Source organism: Halichondria panicea, chromosome 4, assembly GCF_963675165.1.
Source record: "Halichondria panicea chromosome 4, odHalPani1.1, whole genome shotgun sequence".
Classification (NCBI taxonomy): Eukaryota; Metazoa; Porifera; class Demospongiae; order Suberitida; family Halichondriidae; genus Halichondria; species Halichondria panicea.
The window spans coordinates 4,855,945-4,876,365 of NC_087380.1; the positions used below are offsets into that span (position 1 = coordinate 4,855,945).

General features: G+C 40.7%; 1 protein-coding gene, 1 long non-coding RNA gene and 1 pseudogene across 3 annotated transcripts in view; 1 reads left to right on the forward strand and 2 right to left on the reverse strand.

Annotated features, from left to right (window-relative positions):
* Nucleotides 1-19,205, reverse strand: part of LOC135335648 (dynein axonemal intermediate chain 4-like) — a 21,341-nt gene extending 2,136 nt beyond the window's left edge. Inside the window, exons 1-22 of one of the 2 annotated variants that reach the window (XM_064531204.1) lie at nucleotides 19,095-19,205; nucleotides 18,042-18,207; nucleotides 17,923-17,984; nucleotides 17,830-17,869; nucleotides 17,691-17,767; nucleotides 16,940-17,058; nucleotides 10,907-10,953; nucleotides 10,676-10,795; nucleotides 9,023-9,130; nucleotides 8,893-8,959; nucleotides 8,583-8,702; nucleotides 8,389-8,513; nucleotides 8,239-8,341; nucleotides 8,055-8,188; nucleotides 7,914-8,000; nucleotides 7,331-7,408; nucleotides 7,209-7,282; nucleotides 5,712-6,153; nucleotides 5,532-5,660; nucleotides 5,363-5,460; nucleotides 511-586; nucleotides 244-321 (exon numbers count right to left, since the gene is read on the reverse strand). In XM_064531204.1, the coding sequence (XP_064387274.1) occupies nucleotides 244-321; nucleotides 511-586; nucleotides 5,363-5,460; nucleotides 5,532-5,660; nucleotides 5,712-6,153; nucleotides 7,209-7,282; nucleotides 7,331-7,408; nucleotides 7,914-8,000; nucleotides 8,055-8,188; nucleotides 8,239-8,341; nucleotides 8,389-8,513; nucleotides 8,583-8,702; nucleotides 8,893-8,959; nucleotides 9,023-9,130; nucleotides 10,676-10,795; nucleotides 10,907-10,953; nucleotides 16,940-17,058; nucleotides 17,691-17,767; nucleotides 17,830-17,869; nucleotides 17,923-17,984; nucleotides 18,042-18,207; nucleotides 19,095-19,144 (2,400 nt within the window). In that variant the 5' untranslated portion in view covers nucleotides 19,145-19,205. The remainder of the gene's footprint in view (nucleotides 1-243; nucleotides 322-510; nucleotides 587-5,362; nucleotides 5,461-5,531; nucleotides 5,661-5,711; nucleotides 6,154-7,208; nucleotides 7,283-7,330; nucleotides 7,409-7,913; nucleotides 8,001-8,054; nucleotides 8,189-8,238; nucleotides 8,342-8,388; nucleotides 8,514-8,582; nucleotides 8,703-8,892; nucleotides 8,960-9,022; nucleotides 9,131-10,675; nucleotides 10,796-10,906; nucleotides 10,954-16,939; nucleotides 17,059-17,690; nucleotides 17,768-17,829; nucleotides 17,870-17,922; nucleotides 17,985-18,041; nucleotides 18,208-19,094) is intronic. The other variant, XM_064531205.1, reaches the window with a different exon arrangement.
* Nucleotides 14,625-16,614, reverse strand: LOC135335658 (uncharacterized). The gene is made up of 3 exons (XR_010394579.1): nucleotides 16,002-16,614; nucleotides 15,601-15,650; nucleotides 14,625-15,551 (listed from the first exon to the last, which is right to left on the reverse strand). It is a non-coding gene; the product is annotated as an uncharacterized LOC135335658 (long non-coding RNA).
* An 81-nt stretch (nucleotides 19,206-19,286) lies between the features above and the next one.
* The window catches only part of LOC135335657 (uncharacterized), a 43,964-nt pseudogene continuing 42,829 nt past the window's right edge, over nucleotides 19,287-20,421 (forward strand).

The window sequence follows — 20,421 nt, forward strand, 5'->3', positions numbered from 1 at the left end:
TAAATCACCAGGTAAGCCAAACTGAGCGACAGACACACGGACACACAGACAGAATGACAGACTACTGTAACCGAGGCCGCCTACGCACCTCGGGTTAATTAAGGCACCTGTGTAAGAAGAGACTATAATTACAGGCAACAAGATTATGATTTTTACAATTTTCAATAATAATGTACGTAATGTATGGTGTGATGGATTTGCCATCAGTAGGGATACGCAGAAATACATTAATTTAATGGTAACCTGGTCATTGGGAGCAGCAGGTAGATTGCGTATAAGATATACAGATACTGCACCCATTTCATCCCCTACCAGCACCACCTGCATAATATGAACGTATGTAATAGTTTTATCATGGCTATTATAAGACGTGTACTGACTCAAGGGCACAATAATTATTATACTCTCTGCGACTTGTTTGCTATAAGAACACCACATGGTATAACTATAAATTATACATGCACATCATTATTATGCTTATTACATAGGAGAATGTACATGTACATGTACCTGTGTTTCTTGGGCAAAAGTAATACACGTCTGTTGTATTCCAGAGTTGGGCTTATGGAGGATCATTGGATCAAGTCTGTAACAGATGCATAGGTGTTATACATCACTGCCTAGCTTGTCTCTTACGAGCTATTGTATATACTGTATAACTGGGAAACTTTGGTGTGTGTTTTAATTTGGCGATTTGGCGGATTTTACAAAAGATTGCCAAATCAAATTGAATCAAAAACCGCCAATTATGCTCAAATGGCTCAGCCGCCAAACTTTCTCGTTGTACGGAAATTTTAAATAGCGGGCTTAATTGCTAAAACAGTCACTTGTTAGTACATTTGTAAGTACACTAAATAGCACGCTTTTAGCAACTTTGCACTCGGCATAATACAACCAGTAAGTTAATTAATGTTCATCTCTGTAGGGAAGACTGGATCGGAAACTGACGACTGCACAGCTAGTTTGTTGAGCCTTTTTGTGTGCCGTGATAGCCCAATAACGTTCACATGTAAAATTATACTTGTTGAAAAAGGTGCACTAGCTGGTACCGTTTCCGTCTGACTGACTAGAAGTAAATACCCTAATGTATTGGACACTTTTAATTATCGCGGGCATTTTTCGAACATTCTGGTGCTTCAATTTCACAATTATCCGGAAAATACCAAGATACAATGTACATCCAAGCATAGTACTGTAGAACTGGATTATTAGCGCATACGCTCTTGGGGTCAATAGCAGAGCTCTATGTATTATTTAGAACACACCTAGCCAAGATTAAGTGTTTTAATCTGCGTGCCGAGGATGGCCTCGAGGTTAACGTGGTGCTCGAGGCGCAGCCGAGTGCATTACGTAACCGAGAGGCCATTCGAGTGCACCAGATTAAAACACGTGACTTGGCTAGTTGTGTTCTAAAGGATTTAGTGCTGTCACATGAGCTCTAGCCTCGTGGCAGCTAGATCTAGCTACATTTTAAATCAGTTGCTGGTGGCTAGCTAGCTAGCTAGACGTAATAGCAAGTTTTAGTAGGTTTGTAGATCCAGTAACTGATGCAAAGGAGAAGGAGATACGATCTAAAGCTATCTGGACTGACTGGGCATGTTCTCGACTTATTTCTCCTGCTGACCAACAGTCCCGATCCCACTACTGGATATGCCTCCAGCTGATCTGGCTTACTGGATGGGAAACTTTGTGCGCAAACTATATGGCAATGAGTGTCTGGTTTGCTCTTTTGGAAAGCTATGATATTCGAAGCACCTTTGATGAAACGATTATATGGATCTGGCTTAGGTACAGGTATGTACATCTTCGAAGCAAGCTGAGCCTATTTCTTCAGACGAAAAAACGATGCTATGATCCAGTCAGCAATTTGGTACACATGAACAAGTCGAAACAATAACATTCAACTTTCTAATACTTTTCAGCTTTGCTTGTGTACATATTCAATTTGCTTGTATTATTATTATAATTATGATGACATTCATTATGGTTGTTTGATAAAAAGTGTGCATTAACAAACCAACTTAAAGCACACTTAACCAACTTAAAGCACACTTAAGTGTGGATTAAGTTATTTAATCCATGGTCACCTGACTGCTTTCAGATAAGCTGATTGGCTGGAGATCATGTGATCAGCACTAAATGCTTATATTCGAGAATGCGCCTATAATGCTATAATGCAGTCATTTTGAGCCCCACCCATGCAGTAACCGGATGTCTCTGTGATGAGAGCTGACTTGCAAGCTGGCTAGAAAGTGAGTATTAAAGCAAGGCAAGCTGGCAACCCCCTAACTGGATCTATATTATACTATTATGTTACAGTTCATTTTACAGTTCATTTAATAAAAACATTCATATTGACCAGGAACTTGGAATAAAAGGACCTCATCCATGTCTCACATTCTCTCAGCATTATCAGACAAGGCCCCAGAGAGTCCTTCCAGATGGACATCATAGCTATATAGCTACCATGCACTACAAGCTAACGATAGCTGCTAAAATGTCACTAATAACCTTTGCATAATTGGAAAAGCGCTTCAATTCGAGTATAAAAAGCCTGCGCTTAAAATAAAGATACGCTTATAGTCGAGTAAGCGCTAATAATCCAATTTCTACGGTAGCTGTATAGCTGTAGCAAGATGTCTACAGTAATAGTAGTTATGCCTCAGTGTACGCATGCGCAAGCGGCATCAATGATTTTCAAGTAAGACTTTCTATAGGCTTCTAGTAATAATTTCGGTTTGTGCCTAGTTCTGCTTACTTGGAATGTTATTGCAGCCTTTTCATCGCACCTCTATGCACCTCTGTACAACACGCACCTCTGTACAAAAACGCACCTCTCTACCAGAAGAGTCGAGTGTTAATTGCTACTCTACTTAGTAGTTAGATCTGCACTAGAACGCTAGCTATTGGTAGCTGCAAGAGTGAAGAAGATAGCTGCAAGTCTCTCTACTGCACAGATGCAGCAGCCATTAATTTTAGATTTTGGACTTTTTAGCAACAATTTATTTGGTCCACTCTTTGAGTTTCCCCGTGATTATGCCGCAAAATTAATGCAAAAATGTTAATCATGATATCATGTGTGATTAGCAATAGCTACAATGTACATGTAGTAGCTTTCAGTTATGTAGCTTTAACACATCCACCAGGGCGTCAGCACCCGTGGTGCTTTCATTTTAATATGGCTATATAGTTGAGTCACACACTGTTGCTACAGTGGAACCCCTCTATAACGGACACCTTTGGGGAACAATGTTTTGGCCTTTATACAGAGGTGGCCTTTGTTGAGAGGTTGTTTGTACACAAACTGTTCATTTCGGACCTGGGTGCCTGGCCGTTATATAGCAACTGGCCTTTATTCGGAGGTGGTTGTTAACAGAGGTTCCACTGTAGCTCACATGCGGCATGCCTGTCTGGACATTCCACGTGGGCTATAAGTTAATTTTTGCTGTCCTGTCTGATAAATTAACATTTTCTTCAAGTATAGGATATACGACACATTTTTGTTTTGCTACATGCGAACTCAAAGAGTGGTTAATGATCAACCGTAATTGTTGTTAAAAACGATCGATGCCAAAAGTTCAAGTCTAAAATTAATGGCTGCATCAGCAGAGCCTTGCAACTCTCTTCTCACTCTTGCAGCTACCAATAGCTAGCGTTCTAGTGCAGAGCTAACTACTAAGTAGAGTAGCAACACTCGGTAAACAAGTTTGGCTATAATTATGCTCTTCTGAAAAGGTTGCAATGGCATTCTAAGTAAGCAAACTATCGAGAACAAAGCATTATTTTGCAAATCCACGAATTAAAATCCAAGAAAACATGATTAGAAGCCTATAGAAACTCTTACTTGCACTTTATTGATCCTTGAGCAGCTGTAGCAGTCTACACACGCACACAGACACACAAACACACTACCGTATACCTCGCTTGCGCATGTGCACCGAGGCATAATTACATGCGCTTACTATTATTATACACCTATAATGAATTGGCAGTTTTCCATAGACACAAGCAATTATGTTCACTGTTCACGCTTTGTTGATGGTACTTTCAAAATTTTCCGACAGCCAGGGCAAAATCATTCCCTTTTTTGGAACTCGCTTTGACATTCTACATGAAACCATTCAATCGAGCAGTGTGTCCATCACAGCAAATAAAAAGACAGTCTCTTTCCTCTTCACAACAATATTGTTGTTTTCTGTAGAAGCTAGAAGAACCAACCACAATACTGTCAGCACCTCCGGACATGATATCTGCGTTGCTTGCTGAACATAATATTGTATTATTCGTATCAAGAAGAACACCAATTAAAAAAATTATTTTGCCTTTGTGTAGCGCTTCCTCTAAAACTACTAAATCTCTTTCGATTCGAATACATGTAGCTAGCTATAGACATGCTAAAAGGCAGGTGTCAATTACGTATTAAATGTCATTTACCTGATAGGTTTCATGTGGTTGGGATTGTGGTAGATCTAAACTTGTTCTTCCTGAATTTAGCTAGAGTCTTCGAAATATTGGAGCAGGATTGATTACTTCTATGGTGAATCTAAGGAAGACACTAGCTAGCTGAGACAAGCCAAAGGATGACAAAGTGAAACGCTTCACGATGCTATCTCCATAGCTGATTGCAGCACTGCATGGATATTGCAGAAAAAATGAGCATGGCTGCTTGAGTCAATTATAGTAGCCCTGCTCATTATTCTCAGCACGCTCCTGGGGGATTTTCTAGGCAACTATAGGAAACAATGGTAGCTACGCCCCTGCAATGTGTGAATAAACTTCGCCAAAACCAGCCATACATGTGCAATGTGAACATAGCACAGCACCATCTTTCTTGGTAGCAACCCAAGGTACATGTAGCAATAGGCTGGCCCTTATAGACTGTGAATTGCAAACTTTAACACGGACAACAACAATTCCACCGCTGTTTACAACAGTTTACGGTTAAAACCAGGCCAGCCAATAAAATTTACTTATAGTCATCCAAGCTCTTATAAGCCTTCGTTATCATCTTTCGTATAAGTTTATATCAGGATATTCAATAGGAGGTACTGAGTATGGAGTTATTAATGCAGCTGAGAAAAGTGATGGATCATCCATTGTCTGACTAAGTTTAGTTTCTTGACATAGTCGCTGTTTAACACTTTGTTCCAGCCCATCTAAGTTAGAGCATTCTCAGCCATGGATGTGCCAACTAGTATAATAACATTGCTACCGGCTGCCACTCATGCCTTTTGCCACTCAAAATGGATAATCTCCATAGGAACTTTCACCCTACGCAGGGTGAGCACAATTTCAGATGTGGGCGTACTCTCCGTAGAATACAGTACTGGTAAGCTCATTCATATAAATGCATATAACTCACATGTTGTGCTCTAAATTCCATATCTCAATTCGTCCTTCGCTGACACAGCCAAATATCCGGGAATCCGAAGGTGACCAACACACATCAAATATGGATTTCTGGCAACAAATTCATATTTATTACTTTTGAGACTCCACAATGTTGGAAGTGATCACAAAAGGTTACCTACCTGTGCAGCATGAAAACTGTGCAATGGGGTGGTGCTGTCCTGGCTCCAGAGCTTCACGCTCCAGTCAGCACTGCAACTTAAGAACAGAGTGGGAACAAAAGGTGACCAGGTCACACGATACACAGGGCCCTGTATAAAAAAATAGGGTTAGTTATACATCTTCACAACCATTTAACTTACAGTGTGTCCAGTATATGTCTCCAAGAATTGCTCATTGTAGGAACAAGAACATTTATGGATGTATCCCTCTTCAGTACATGCCAAGTATATGTTGGAGTCCCTGGAAGAAAAGTCAAATCCCATTCCCGGTGCATGTTGCGATATATATGCCTCCCCACCAACATTGACAGCACCAGGTTGGTTGCTTGGGACAGGGTTGCTAGGGTTAATTCTAGAAGGTGTTTGCTTGGTCTTCACTCTCTTCGACTGTTGCTTGGGTTTCACCATCCTCTTGAGTTTCATGAGCTGCATGCTTTCAAATCCTTTACGGATAGACCATTGAAGGACCTTCCCATCAACTGAAATGGAGACCAGGTTTTCAGCCTTGTTTTCTCCCACAGCTCTTTCCTTGGCCACCCAACGTACCTGCCACACTGGAGCAGAGTGTTTGTGTAGGGCATCTCTGGGAACACAAAGTACGTATTATTCACACACGCTGAATGCATGCTAAAGTGACTGATACTGAGTAATAAGGGTCTAATTCTTGGCAGATATAATGTATAGGATATACCACACCGAAGAGGAGGATATATTGGGTGCATATCGTCCGAGTTAAGTGTGGCATATCTAACTTATACCACGTGACCGCAGCACTATAAAATAACCTCCCCCTAGCAACAATTCAATCCACGATGCAGGCTGCAAAAGTTGAGCAACACGTCGACTCCTACAGATGGTCAAGAGCTTTCTTGGTCCAAGCGTTGACCATTCAACGTCCCGTACTGGAGTTGCAAGCTTTTCTTGAAATGTATATCTAAACCACGCCCATGGACCCATGGAAGCTTAACCATCTTGTTGGAGAGCAGCTTCCATATGCATGTTTCTGCCGTCGGTTTGAGTCTTAGCTAGTACCGGTCAAGCATGGCTCTTTTCTCTTTAACAAATGAAAAACAACTTGAAAACTGTGCATGCCTGGGGCTGTATGCTAATTTTCTATATTATATCGTACAGCTGTTGAGCAATGAGATCAATTAGTGGTGACGTAAGTGTGGTATATGAACATACCGTATAGCGGGTAATTTTTGTGGGGTAAAATATTCGTTATTTTCGTGGTCAAGCTGCTCTCCACGAAATTTTAACGTAGGCGTGGCTTACCGGAACATAGGAATGCAGTGCAGCCACGAGACTAAACAAAATTTTTACTTACAAAAACGATCGTTTTTCGAGTTAAACGAATTTTTTACCCCACTGTACGGTAATTATTTTGCTGATTTCATTTCGAGGATATAGCCAGCGGACTTGTATATTGAACATGCATTTTCGCGGTTGAAAATTTCGGGTTTGCCGGTTGAAACCCGCAAATTCCCCTCAAAAATTACCCATCACTATACAGTACTTTTTTTCAATGTCTACGACAAAAAGTGAAGAGTGTCTCAATAAATATAGTGTGTATCAAATGTGATACATTGTACATACATTGTACATGTATGGGGAGAGATTGTACATTTATTATTGTACCTGCTGTCCAATACTGACTCATGTGCAGTGCCTCTTACATTAAACAACACAACGACACCATTGTACAGACCAGCCTGAAAGATACATGTACATACAGAGACTGAGTTAAACGTATCACTCACTGCAAGTAAGTTCGGATGATTCTGGGAGAAGCTGACGGAAGTAATACCAGACGGAGCGTTGAATATTCTCTCAGGATACTGTAACACATGTATAAAAAGTAAGTTAATAAACACTGCTTTGCACCACAAATCAAAGTGGCTAGAATCCTGTTACAATGTACATGTAGTTTACCCTGGAATACATGTAGATACACGTAACAATTCAATAGTAATGCAGGTCACAATTGCTAGCTAGGAAGGGTCCAAAAAGCAGCTACTGGGTGGTCCAGTCAGATCTCACACGAAGACCAACGCCAAGATGACAAGGGAGTCATTGGTCCTATAGCTACCAAGCTTGTACATGTAGTCAATACAAGGGACGAAATTGGATAACGAACTGAGCGTGTTGCTCGGGAATAATGTGCTGCTCGGGAATAACCGGGTTCCACTAATACATAGATATCGGAATCAGGAGGAATGTACATCCTGTGCCACACACAACATAAATCAATACCAGGCATATACATTTCGACTTAGCATTTTTTTGCACACACGTATACGTACATGTAATGTTACACAATCCAATTTTACATGTACTTCCCACCTGTGGATTTTTGAGAGACCAACAGCAGACTAGACCAGTAGAAGTGCCTCTAAAGCCGAAATCTCCATAACCTACTGCTACAATGTCCTGCAAAAGTAAAATAAAAATGAACAAAATAGGTAATGAAAGCGTTTTGCTAACAATGTTGAGTTTGTTCCATGCCATACATGTGACATTACGTCTTCTGGTGAGAGGGCATGAGAAGGACCATAACTTCTCTAGGTGAGGATTGCTAAGTGGTAGTGATTTGATGTTGAGGGATGGAACATCCGGATCTACACATAATTGACAGGTGATTCATATACAACGTTCATTCACTACTTACCAACAACAACTAACAACTTTCTGTAAAGAGCTTGTTTTGACTGGTATATGTTCTGCGTAACCGCTCTTTCCATCATCCTCAGATTGTCTCTCAAGTTATTACTCTAAACACAGTGTAAATATTTGTATGCAATACACACACATCACTCACCTTTAGAATTGGGTGGTCACTAGGAAGAGTAGGATCAAAAATGTTGTCTTTCTCACTCTTCTTACTAGGATGTGTTAATCCAACGCTGGCTTCTGTTATGATGCTGGCTAAGAACACAGACTCTCCTATAGTTATGCACATGAGAATGACACTACCAGCATGCACCATATGTAAGATAGCTAGCTAGACCACACCTGGCATTGTAGAGTCCATCTGCTGGCCCATGGCAGTGGGAGCTCTATGTGAGGTCCCACTCACCATCCTGCTAGTGGCCCTACTGCTCAGTTCCTCTAAGGTCTCCTCATCACTTTTACCTGGCAGTAAGTACAGTAAGTACAGAGAAAATAATATGTACCGTATGTACAGTGTACATAGCTATAGTAGTTCTACTGTACGTGTATTTTGCATAGTCATTGTGCTACATGTTCAAATGCATAGGAGGAAACGTGTATGCATCTCATTATACTATAATTATACATGTACATGTACATGTAATGTACGTACCCTCAGCTTGCTTTAAGGCCTCGTACATGTCATACATGTCCCATGTTGTTGCAGTGCTACCAGCATCCTAGCAAACAAATTTGAAATGAGCCGATGTTTAGAGTACACTGTACGTAGAAATGCAACATACCATTTTAACAACATCTTCAGTTTGGTTTTGTTTGATCTTCAGGTCATTGTTGATGGTTTGCATACTCCGCTCTGAAAAGCGGTCATTGCCTGCTCTGGTCCCAACAAGCTGAAAAGGTGTAAATGTACAGCCATGTATGTTTTAAAACACTAGTCATGCAGTTACTTAATGAGTCTAACAGCTAAACCACTCACTCGCAGGTGTTTTAAAAACCAGAGTTACAACAAACTACAAGAGATAAAAGTCCACTTATCCTAGCAAGCTATAACCTGTCACTGGAAGTCCCTGTGTCACCTAAAAAGCAGGATATTATTCACCATGCTGTAGTTTAAAACTACCTTTATCGCAAATTAAGCAACTGGGTGGAATAAGTCCTTGATTAACCTACATGTAGTATGTGCGTGAAAACGGTAGCGTTTTATAATATACTGCGTTTATTGCGCGTTGTATACATTTTATATGTACATGTACAATGTAACACTACATACTAAAGCACTGCAGGTACTGATACCTTGGTGGAGGCGAACCTTTTTTACGACATGACGTTACCATGCACACTACCAATCAATAAAAAGTTCCGTTTCGTTGTGTAAATGCACCGTTCCCGTTTTAATGAACCCATTATGCAAAACGCTACCGTTTACACGTACAAATTAAATTGCTGAGTGAGCAGATTCGTTAACTTGAGATCCTATTAGTTACACAATGGAGATGCTATTTTGCAACAATGCACAGTGCACCCTTTCCCAAGTTATTCTTGGTCTTGCATCAGCCACAAGACTTCCATAGTCATCTGTGACCTAGAATGACCATTTTTGAAGATCATTGTCTCTTCTCAAGTGCTACATCTACATGCATGTTCTGACTGTCTGGGTATATATAATACATGCAGGGCTGCATTGAGGGGAGGGCGAGCGGAGTAATTCGCCCCCCCTTAGGATCTGGCAGATTTATTTGTACCGCTATAATTCTGATGACTTCGCCCCTCCTACATTTTTAATTAGCCCAATTCGCCCCCCCCTGATCCAAAATCCTGCATGCAGTCCTGACATGTAGCTAGATCATTGTACAAATCATACAGTACATGTATCATTGTGCAACAATAAAATTCAACTGTTCATGATGACATCACCACTTCTTCCATTCCGTTTTTAGGGAGGTGGTCCGTTCTGCATCTGGTTTATTAACGCTATCGTTTACACGTGCGTTTTAAAAAGTAACTTTTTATTGATTGGTACTGTACAATTGAACATATTTGCATGCATGGAATGGTACAAAAGAGTGGAAAATGATTGACCCAGTTGATGCCAAACGTAAGTCTATCATTTATGGCTAGCTGCAGCTCTCATAAAACAGTGCTGCAATTTGTAGTCTAACTATACTAGGGTAGTTATAGCCACTAAAAAAAAGGCGCTCAATGCAGAGCTACATTGTCAACAGATTTTAATTGCTACGCACGAGTGTCAAGAGACTGAGATGGCCCTCAAAGTAAGCAAAACTAGCCCATAATTCAAGATGAATTTACAAATTCGAAAAGTGGCTAGAAGCCTATAGAGGCTAGCTATTACTTGTACCTGAATAGAAATGGTAGAGCAGTAATAGATCTACGTACACCACACACAAGCAAAATAATGAACAAGGTGTTTAAAATACCTTTCGATAACTTTCATTAAGCCTTTTGACCTCGTCAGATTCAGGTGAGTCCAGAGCCACACATGTACCCGGAATGTCCAGCATCCAGATTGTCTTGGTTTCTGATAGAGTGATGGTCACCTACATTGTGCAAGAAACTAAAGTTATGCCACACACTAGGTACCACTACAATATACATGTAGTCAAGCACTAGCTGTTCTTGCAGCATTTTCAAAGTTACAATGTACTTACATCCAGGTCCAAATTAATTTCAGTCAACTTCCTTGGAATGGTTATTGCTGTAAAAATACAGGTACATGTATGTATATCACCACTTAAAAACCTTATGCTGCAGCATTTATAATTTATGCATAATTATATGTGCAGGATAACTGTCATGGAATAATGTTACGTGTAAGTATTGCGGACCCCTATCGTCCAACCGTAATTATTTCCTTGTTTGAAATGTGCTAATTGCTCTGTACATACATGTGCGGTTGATAACACGTCTGATCTAGTGAGTGCAATGAATAATGTTAGCAGCAGTTGGTCATAGACACTGACGAAATGTAATCCCGTAGTTAGGCCCTCCCTTCTCTCTATTAATGGGCTCCCTGGTTGTACAACCAATACGTGTAGATGAAAGACTAGCAGTAACTAACAGGCCAAAACTAAATAGCACCAGGGGTGACACCACACACACGCACGCACGCACGCACGCACGCACACACACGCACACACACACACACACACACACACACACACACACCACACGCACGCACGCACGCACACACACACACACACACACGTGCACACATACATGTATACTACCGTTTTGCACATAAACAACAATGGTGCAAAATACTTTACTTTCGAGGAGCAAAAATTCAGTGGTTTTCGCGGCTTTACCACAAAATGTATGCTCCTCGAAAATGTGGATAATCATTGTTTACTTCCGGTACTGTAGAAACTGGATTATTAGCGCATACGCTCATGGGGTAAATAAATGTAGCAGAGCTCTATACACTTATATTTGTGAATGCGCCTATAATGCAGTCATTTTCGAGCCCCACCCAGTAACCGGATGTCTGTGATGAGAGCTAGTCTGGGGGCCAGACCTAATAGCTTGGGGGCAAAATCAAATAGAGCTACATGTAGGATTAGGTCTGGAGACTCTTGCAGCAATTCCGTGTGCTCTAGCGCGGAATGTAGCCAGAGCCAATGAAATGCATCAGAGGAGGATCGTCAAGGTCAAAAGGTTTCAATCATAAAGCTGCTTCCGGAGGACTTTAATTGAATTCCACTCGTCTACTCTTCCTTCACTATCTCCAATTCAAGTGGAGCTACAATGTAGCTGAGTGGAATTTAATTAAAATCCACCAGAAGCAGCTTTATAATTGACCTTGACGATCCTCGATCCCTCTGGAAATGCATATCCTACATTGTATGTCATGTGATTTTTAACCCAATGAAATGCGAATATTGCCTCTGTGGAATTTGGATTACAGCCAATGGAATTTGGATACAGCGATGAAATGAGAGTATTGCTTGCTACATCTACTCCTTTTTTACAACCTCCAATATCACAAGTCTCTAACTAATTGATATTCCACAAGCACACAGAAGTGCTGCAAAAGTCTCCAGACCTCTTTCTCCTCTTCCCCCTCCCCCCTCTGAGAAAAGGTCTGGCCCCCAGACTAGATGAGAGCTGACTCGTAAGCTAGCTAGAAAGTGAGCAAGCAAGGCAAGCAGGCAACCCTAGCTGGATCTATTAGTTCTCACTCTGGCAGCTAAAAATAGATGCGCTCTAGCTAATTACATGTATTAAGTAGAGTAGCAACAGATTTTACTACACACAACTCTGAGAAAACATCCAATTACTTGCACCTGCATTGCAACGGTAGAGCATCAGCAGTAAAACGCGCACACAGACTACCGTATAGTAATACATGTACATGTACCTCACCTGCACATGCACACTAGAGGCATGCTGAAATTCAGTGTTCACTGATGTAAAAGCTGTGGCCAGACTTTGAGAATGGGATTGCTGAAAAAGTAGTGCATGGTACAATGTACGTACATGTAGGCCAGAGGACTAGGATCACAGATCACAGCAGAATAAGCAAGCCTAGATAGTGTCGTCTGATTCATTGTTAGACTCATCTTCTGATTCATCGTTAGACTCATCTTCTGATTCATCATTAAGACTGAGACTGACGAGAGACTAGAAAGTAGATGGAGGAAGCAAATGAAGCACGTGTATAATTATACTATACCCTTGCGTAAATAAACTGCACTTGTGGCCCGTGATATTTCATTGATAGCTAGCAGTTACCATACATAATGCATTATGTTATAGTTATAACACGGGCACGAGGGATGTATGGAATATATTGCACTGAAGCACGAGGGCGCCAGCCCCGAGGGCTGAGTGCAATATATGCCATGCAGCCCGAGTGCACGTGTTATAACTAGTTTATATCCCGAGGGCATAGCAACATAACACTGTCCTAGTAACACAATATAAACAGCACAAAAAAGACAGAGACAACTCTAGACACAGCTCCATCTCTTCTCTCTTCTAGACGCCAGTATCTGCAGCGTATAAGATTGGCATGACCGACGAATGGCTTGACACAAAATTGTTGGAGTTTCAACTGAAATCTGCAAAACAGCCCCACCCCACTTCTGGTGCTGCAAAACAGCCCCGCCCCACTTACTGCTGCAAAGAAACAGCCCCACCCCACTACTCAGTAAATACATGGTATTAGCTAGCTGCTGGTCTACGCTCGGCCTCATAACCAAGCCAAGAAAGCTCGCTTCTACACTGCTGCAAAACAGCTCATGCCCCCAGCAAAAAGAGCCACTTCTAGTGCTACGGTGAAGCAGAATTGACATGCATCACGATGTCGAGGACTAGGTCGATCTAGGAACACAGAATCTTCCACAAAATGAATCTTGGACAATTTTAAAACCTGGATGGTTGCAAGAAGAAACTCCAGCAGTGCTGAACGTTCATTCCTGCATGGCTGGACATACTTTGATACTCATGCGTATTAATTTAATTTTAATTTAATTGTCTGTCTAATTGCCAGAGGGGCGTTTTGCGGTCAGTGCATTATGACTTTGCAGTCAGTGCAATATGTGACCATAGATAATAGAGCACAGAAAGGGATTGGAAACGTAATGATATTCATAGCATTCTTGGTTCATATGCGTGTCTCCATCACGTGACCAATTAATGGTGGGGATTTAATAGAGTTACATGACAGGTGGCAATGGTTTAATATTCCTATGGCAAGCAGCAAGCTAGTCTCCAGGCGCAGGCTAGGCAGAAACAGTCACTGGTAGTACTGCAGCAAGTGAGCTTGATTACCAATATCTGTGGAAAAAAATTGTGGCAGTGCTTGCTCAGGGCCAGGGAGACTTAAATCTCAAACTGTGATCGATGTTTCAAGGTGCAGCTCAGGAGTTGGCCAAGATTGAAATAAATGAGAAGAACACCATTACTACTTTGTTCGATGTATGACGGCACTAATAAATATCTAGACTGGATGTCAGCAAGAGATGGAACTTGTGAACAATAGCAATAACAAAATTGTTACCATTAAGTTTACCTTTTCTGATACGGAATCATTGTGATCATTGTGTATGTGTGCACTGTTGGGCTGGTTTTGAGCCTTTAAGACCCTAGTCGGTGCCTTTCAGCATTATTACATTTAATTTACCAAACGTAAACTGTCTATGTTCCATCAGTATTACCTACACATACATACGTACATGTACATGCAGGACATTTTAATGTTGTGATCTCTCAGAGTATTTATATGTTAATCTTTATTAACCATGCATTTCTACAACCACTTCTTAGCAAATGAGACTCCTTAACACTTGTTCTTAATCATTTGCAAGGTCAGGAAAACTCCACACAGCAACCAATGATTCTGCACTGATTTACTGTTACAACTGGTCCTTAAACATGTATTTGGACTAATCAACAAGACAGTGCAACACAGTGCTGTCAAATGAACCTACTCTTGTTTCTAAAAATGTACAGAAAACTTTAATAAAGTTCTAAAAACTCCACAAGTATATTGTAACACTTTGACTCTCTACTAACCTTTCTTCATAGAGGTTTTCCTGCAGAAAACAGAGATTTAACACTGGTATAGCACACATAAGATGATTGCGGGGGTGGCTACACAGTTTTGTGGTCTAAAGCAGATTCATAGCCATCCAATTGTCAAAAGAGTAGAATAGTAAACAAACAATTAACACTTGTAACCGCGAGACACGCATATGACACAGCTGCAAGATGTCACTATGTGGGTTGTATACTGGGTCACGTGAACGTTTCCAATCCCTGTCTCTATTATCTATGATGTGACAGGGCCTAGGAAAACCCCCCTTAACGCGGCACTAATTAAATTAGGCTATAGGTCAATTTAGTAGAAATGAAAAACATGGGCAAAAATTTTTTTTTTCACAGGTGCTAACTTCAGCCCTTCCTCTACCTACCTGTAAAAATTTGGCTCTCTACAAAGCTTTAAACAGGTCAAGCGCAGACTTTGAAGAAACTCACCGAACGTTCATTTTTTACAATGAAATTTACTGTCTACGTGAGGGGAAATTCCCTGGGAATTTCCCTATTATTGTTAATTATTTTTAACAAAAAAAAAATTACAACTTGTACAGGACTATTTCATCAGCCCAGTACTTACAATCATCAAGAGGAGCCAGGTATATTATAGCTCCACTTCTTAACAAACATAATTTAGCAACAGAAATTCATTAGAAAGAGCAGCTATCTAGCTAGCTAGCTTGGCGCAGATCCACTCTTGTTTCTTTAGATGTATGTATCCCGTGCCACTTGTCTTCATAAACCCTCCATAACAACCTACAGATAAGTAGTAAGTTAAGATAGACACAATATCAATGTCACTTACATTCTAGCCAATAGACTATTGTTTCTCAGGCCTCCGACACTCGCAACAACCTGGGGGAACCATCCATATAAATGTTATAGGACAATTTCACAGGGTTTCCTGGGCTCTCCAAGATGTGATCACTCATCCCATCAGGCCTGCTAATACTAAGCACAATGGCAGTGATACCAATACTAAATTAAAGGAGGAAAGCTTCTTGTAAGGCTAATAATAAGTTGGATCTAGCATATAGACGAATACTAAGTGAAAGGCCACCTATAATAGATCAGACAGGCTTCCTTTAAGCTTTATGAAGAACAGAGACACTTTTTGTAGGCTCCATACAAGTGAGCGATCTATTATAAGACTGATACATGACACAGAAAGTAAGTACAAGCTGATAACAAGACATGAAAGCTTACCATTGGAGCGACGGGAGTCTTTGTCTTTTTATTTCTTCAAAGATCCTTCCTAGATGCCAAGCAATCCAGCTACATAGCTATACTAGCTAGCTAGAGAGTCCTAGAATGCCTAGCCTTCATCTAACTAACTTGTCCTCTCCAGAAAATCTTTTACTAAGCTTTATGAGTATACGGAAGTGCCCGGAAATCAATAATTGAACTTCAATTATTCATGAAGTTTGAGCGTCATTTACTCAAGAGGGCGTTGCAATACTTCGTAGCGTTCCCTCGAACATATCTCCGGATAGAAAATAGCTAGGAGGTCGATCTTGGTATCATTTTGAAGCTTAGAGAACGCTTTATCCGATTCAACAATAAAAATAAACTTGGGTACACCCGCGTTAAGGGGTGTTTTCCTAGGCCCTGTCACATATGACTTTCAGCAGTGCAATATGCTTCATATTGCACTTGGCAACAACGTAGCAACGGGATATAAACTAAACTATAAAGAATGAACAAGATTAAAGCCACATGATAGTGAATCTGAACATGGAAACGTACAGTACATGTACACACTGTTCACCCAGCATGTTGTTAAACTTGCACGTGAAATGGGCGTACATGCGTAGCGATTTTATAGCAGTCACTTAATTACGTACTACGCACACATTACGAAAACGATACAGGAATTTTTTTATTGACCGCTACTGTAAGAGCTTTGAGCACCCTGAGCACTTACACACACCGATAGATGTGCACTAGCTGAGAGTATAATTGCTGGATACCCCACTGATGCAGTGTAGAAGTGCACTGCATGAGAGTGTATAATTGTATAATTATGTGCAATTGCTAGTTATTCGCATCACCACATACATGTACATATACACACGCGTCACACTCATTAAAATTAATTTCTGTGAGGAAACTTAGCACATGTAGCATGTAGATATCAAACCTACCCGTTAGAGATATGTCCTGCTTTTGATTGGAAGTTGCTCTGGCAGTGATCAACTCCTCACCTACTGAGTCCCTCATACTCATTGTACCGAGGTCTGTCACACTGCTACTAAACACTGACCTGAGTCCAACACAAGCAAAAAGTACATAACGACAACAAACGATTACATGGCCTAGCTGGCAGTGATTATGATAAAGATGTACAGACAAAATTTATTTTCGTATCGGAGAATGATGGACATCCATAAATTTGACAGTTTTTTTGTAACAATTATTCTGAGAAGTCAATGCCATTGTGTAAATATTGCAAAATTAATTTTTGCATGTCACTGTGGGCGTGGTATTTGAAAGCAGATACACGTACGTACGAAGGTTCATAGAGCCTTCAAGGTGACTTGAAAACTGAATACACTTGGAACACTTCACATGTAACTTCGATCGACAAGTTCATACTTCAGAAGAAATTGTATGTTTTGTCATTTTTAGCAATCCATAAGCGCTTCTTTCTGGGATGACTAGCTTCACTCTCGGTGTCTGAAGGAATATAGCTAATCCTATCAACAACAAAACTACTATGATCTGACATTTTGTCCATGCAAACTGATCACGTGAATGATTAGACCTCAACGCTCGCAAAACATTCTTGTTGGGGCCTACCCACACAAGCTATTCCATGATCATCTCAAACTGCATATAATTATTATAATACACTTACAAAATTATACGTACGGTACGTATTATAGATGAGAGTACCTTGAGAACGGCTGTGAGAAACTGGTACTTCCAGGCCCAGTTCCGTAAATAGAGTGTTGGAATAAAGAGTCATTTGGCTTTACATGTAGGAATAATGGCTCTAATAATTATTACTTAGTATGATTGAGAAAACACTTACCACTCCATTCTCAACTCCGTATGCGGTGCTTTGGTTACGTCTGAAGAAGGTGACCATTTGATATAATTAATATTAAAAAATGTGCAATCATACTTGATATGATCGGGTTCCAGTAGACTTAGAGGAGTAACATCCTTCCCATGTTCATCAAAAACCTTCAGTAATATTATTATTGATTAATGTTGTGAACAGACGATAAAAAATTAAACCACCTGTGCTTGAGGCTTTGAAAATTTCATACTTTCTGTGGCGAGATTCCGCTTACTAGCGGTAAGGAGGTTCGACTTTGACCCCAGAAATGATCTTGAGAAGCGAGCATGAGACCCTACAGTCATACTACTTCCGGTTCTGCTGCCTTTACGGCTTCCAGGCTTACTACTGTGTATTAAAATGAAAACATTGCATCCAGTACATTATAATAGAAATTAAACTATGGTACAAATAGAACGGAGAAATAGTTATGATAGCTTAGATGGCGCTCAGCGGCAGCCACATTTAAACTGATAGCTTTGGAGGCGCATTTGGTGCACAATTAATAGAGATTAATACATGTAGCACGAGTAACGAACAATGGCAATTAAGGCCTAGTTGGGGCAGCGAGCACTATGCAAAATAGCGAGTGGCCATACTTCAGGGTGAGTTTTGTGCAGTAAACATTCAGCTAGCAATCCATGTCAAACCAAATGGCCGGTATGTCAAGGTGGCCGGTATGTCAAGGTGGCCGCACTTCAGAGAGCCAGAATAGCGAGAATCTACCGAATAGCGGGAAATGTTCACTATTTGGCTCCAGAGCCCTCAGCAGAAAAATGTTTCGTGGGTTCCAATGCCAAGAAACCACACCCACCCAGTTTTAATTTTCGCGTCTTCTGTCTGCCCTCATCGTTGTACGGTATATCAAATGCATGTGCATAATAAATGATAGGCCAATAAAAATGCTGACTGCTTTTGGCATCACAAAAACGCCTTTTTATAAGCGCCAGAAATTATGGTGGCATTGCAATTGCAATTACAATGTACGTTAAATTAATGGATCAATTGTGTTGTCTCTATAAGCCTCAATCCCAGGCCGCGTTATAACTTAAGGACAGCAAAAAATACTTCCAGAAATTTAATGATTTGGAGCTAGGATGGTGCTGTATAATTGGAGGAAATACGTAGACAAGTCGAACTTCAACTATATTTTGTATATAAAAGACTATCTGGTTGGCCGGAGTTACAGCATCCATGGTAGTGTCAAGTGTGGTATTGGCATATATCTGATTCACCTTATATTTGATCTCCTTTCCATGATATGATACTGTGCTGCACTGTGCATGTACGAGATGGTGATCCTATACGACTGCTGTTGTTATGCGTGGGCATGTAGCAAGTAATGTCACACCCACTTGCACTTAGTTGGCGCAAGCGCACAAAAGTATAGCCAGCTAACTATAACATGTGTGTGCAACGCCCACCCACGTGTAGTGATCCGGCCGGCCATATCCAGGACATCGATGCGATTATAATACACGCTAGATGGCAGACACAAGAGGATTGGATCCTCGCTTTGCTCCTTTTCTTCGTCTTTCTTCTGTAAAGTTTCTGACTTATACCGGAGAAGAAATTAAACGCATCAGTTGTAAAAAGGTCACCAATCCTAACACGTTTGACAGTCTTCTTCACCCAAACGACGGTGGTTTGTATGACCCTACTTTGGGGCCTTGTGACAAGCAAGATCTATGTGGAACTTGTGGACTCAACTATGTTCACTGCCCTGGTCACATGGGGCACATTCCTCTACCTCTGCCTGTCTACCATCCCATTTTCTTCATGCCAATGTATCAGCTTGCCAGGGGCTCATGTTGGAATTGTCAACGTTTGCTTTCACCCCCCCTTTGTATCAAGGTATTCATTGCACAATTAGAGCTTGTTGAGAATGGTCTCATATCTGATGCGTTGTCACTTGAAAGCAAGAAGTTCGTCGACAAAGCAGATGTTTCAGATGCAATTGAGTCTGTTGAGAATCTTGTTACAGTTCTAGCAGAGTTCTTGCAAAAATGTAAAAATGTTGCTATGGAAGATGATGCAGTCACAACATGGAAGACCAAAAATATTGTGGAATATAAGCAAAAGCTCATATTGAATTTTCTTAAGATATGCAGCAAAACCACAAAAAAGTGTACCTACTGTGCTGCTCCTGCGAGGGTCGTTCGGCAAGAAAATCGAACAAGGTTATTTTTAAAACCTTTAGCTCGTAAAAACGCTACAGCCTGGGTAGAGGCTCGAAAGAAAGAGTTTGAGAAAAAAATTAATCTCTTGAAGAAAATGAACAAGCATATCAGTGAAGGTGAAGGTATGTTAACGCATTGCGTGGAGGATCAAATTACTAGGTATATAGATCTAGTGATTGTGAGAGCTAAGGCCATACAAACTAATATTTTGTGTTGAGTTTGGCCACAGAAGCATAAAATAAAGCCATAATTGACCACATAACTTTTACAGAAGCTTATATAGCCTCGATTCCAGGCCGATTAAAATACGACCTGGTACCTATTGCATGGTGATAGTGCGTATGTGTTACTTTTATTCTCCAGAATCTGTGGAATCCCCTTT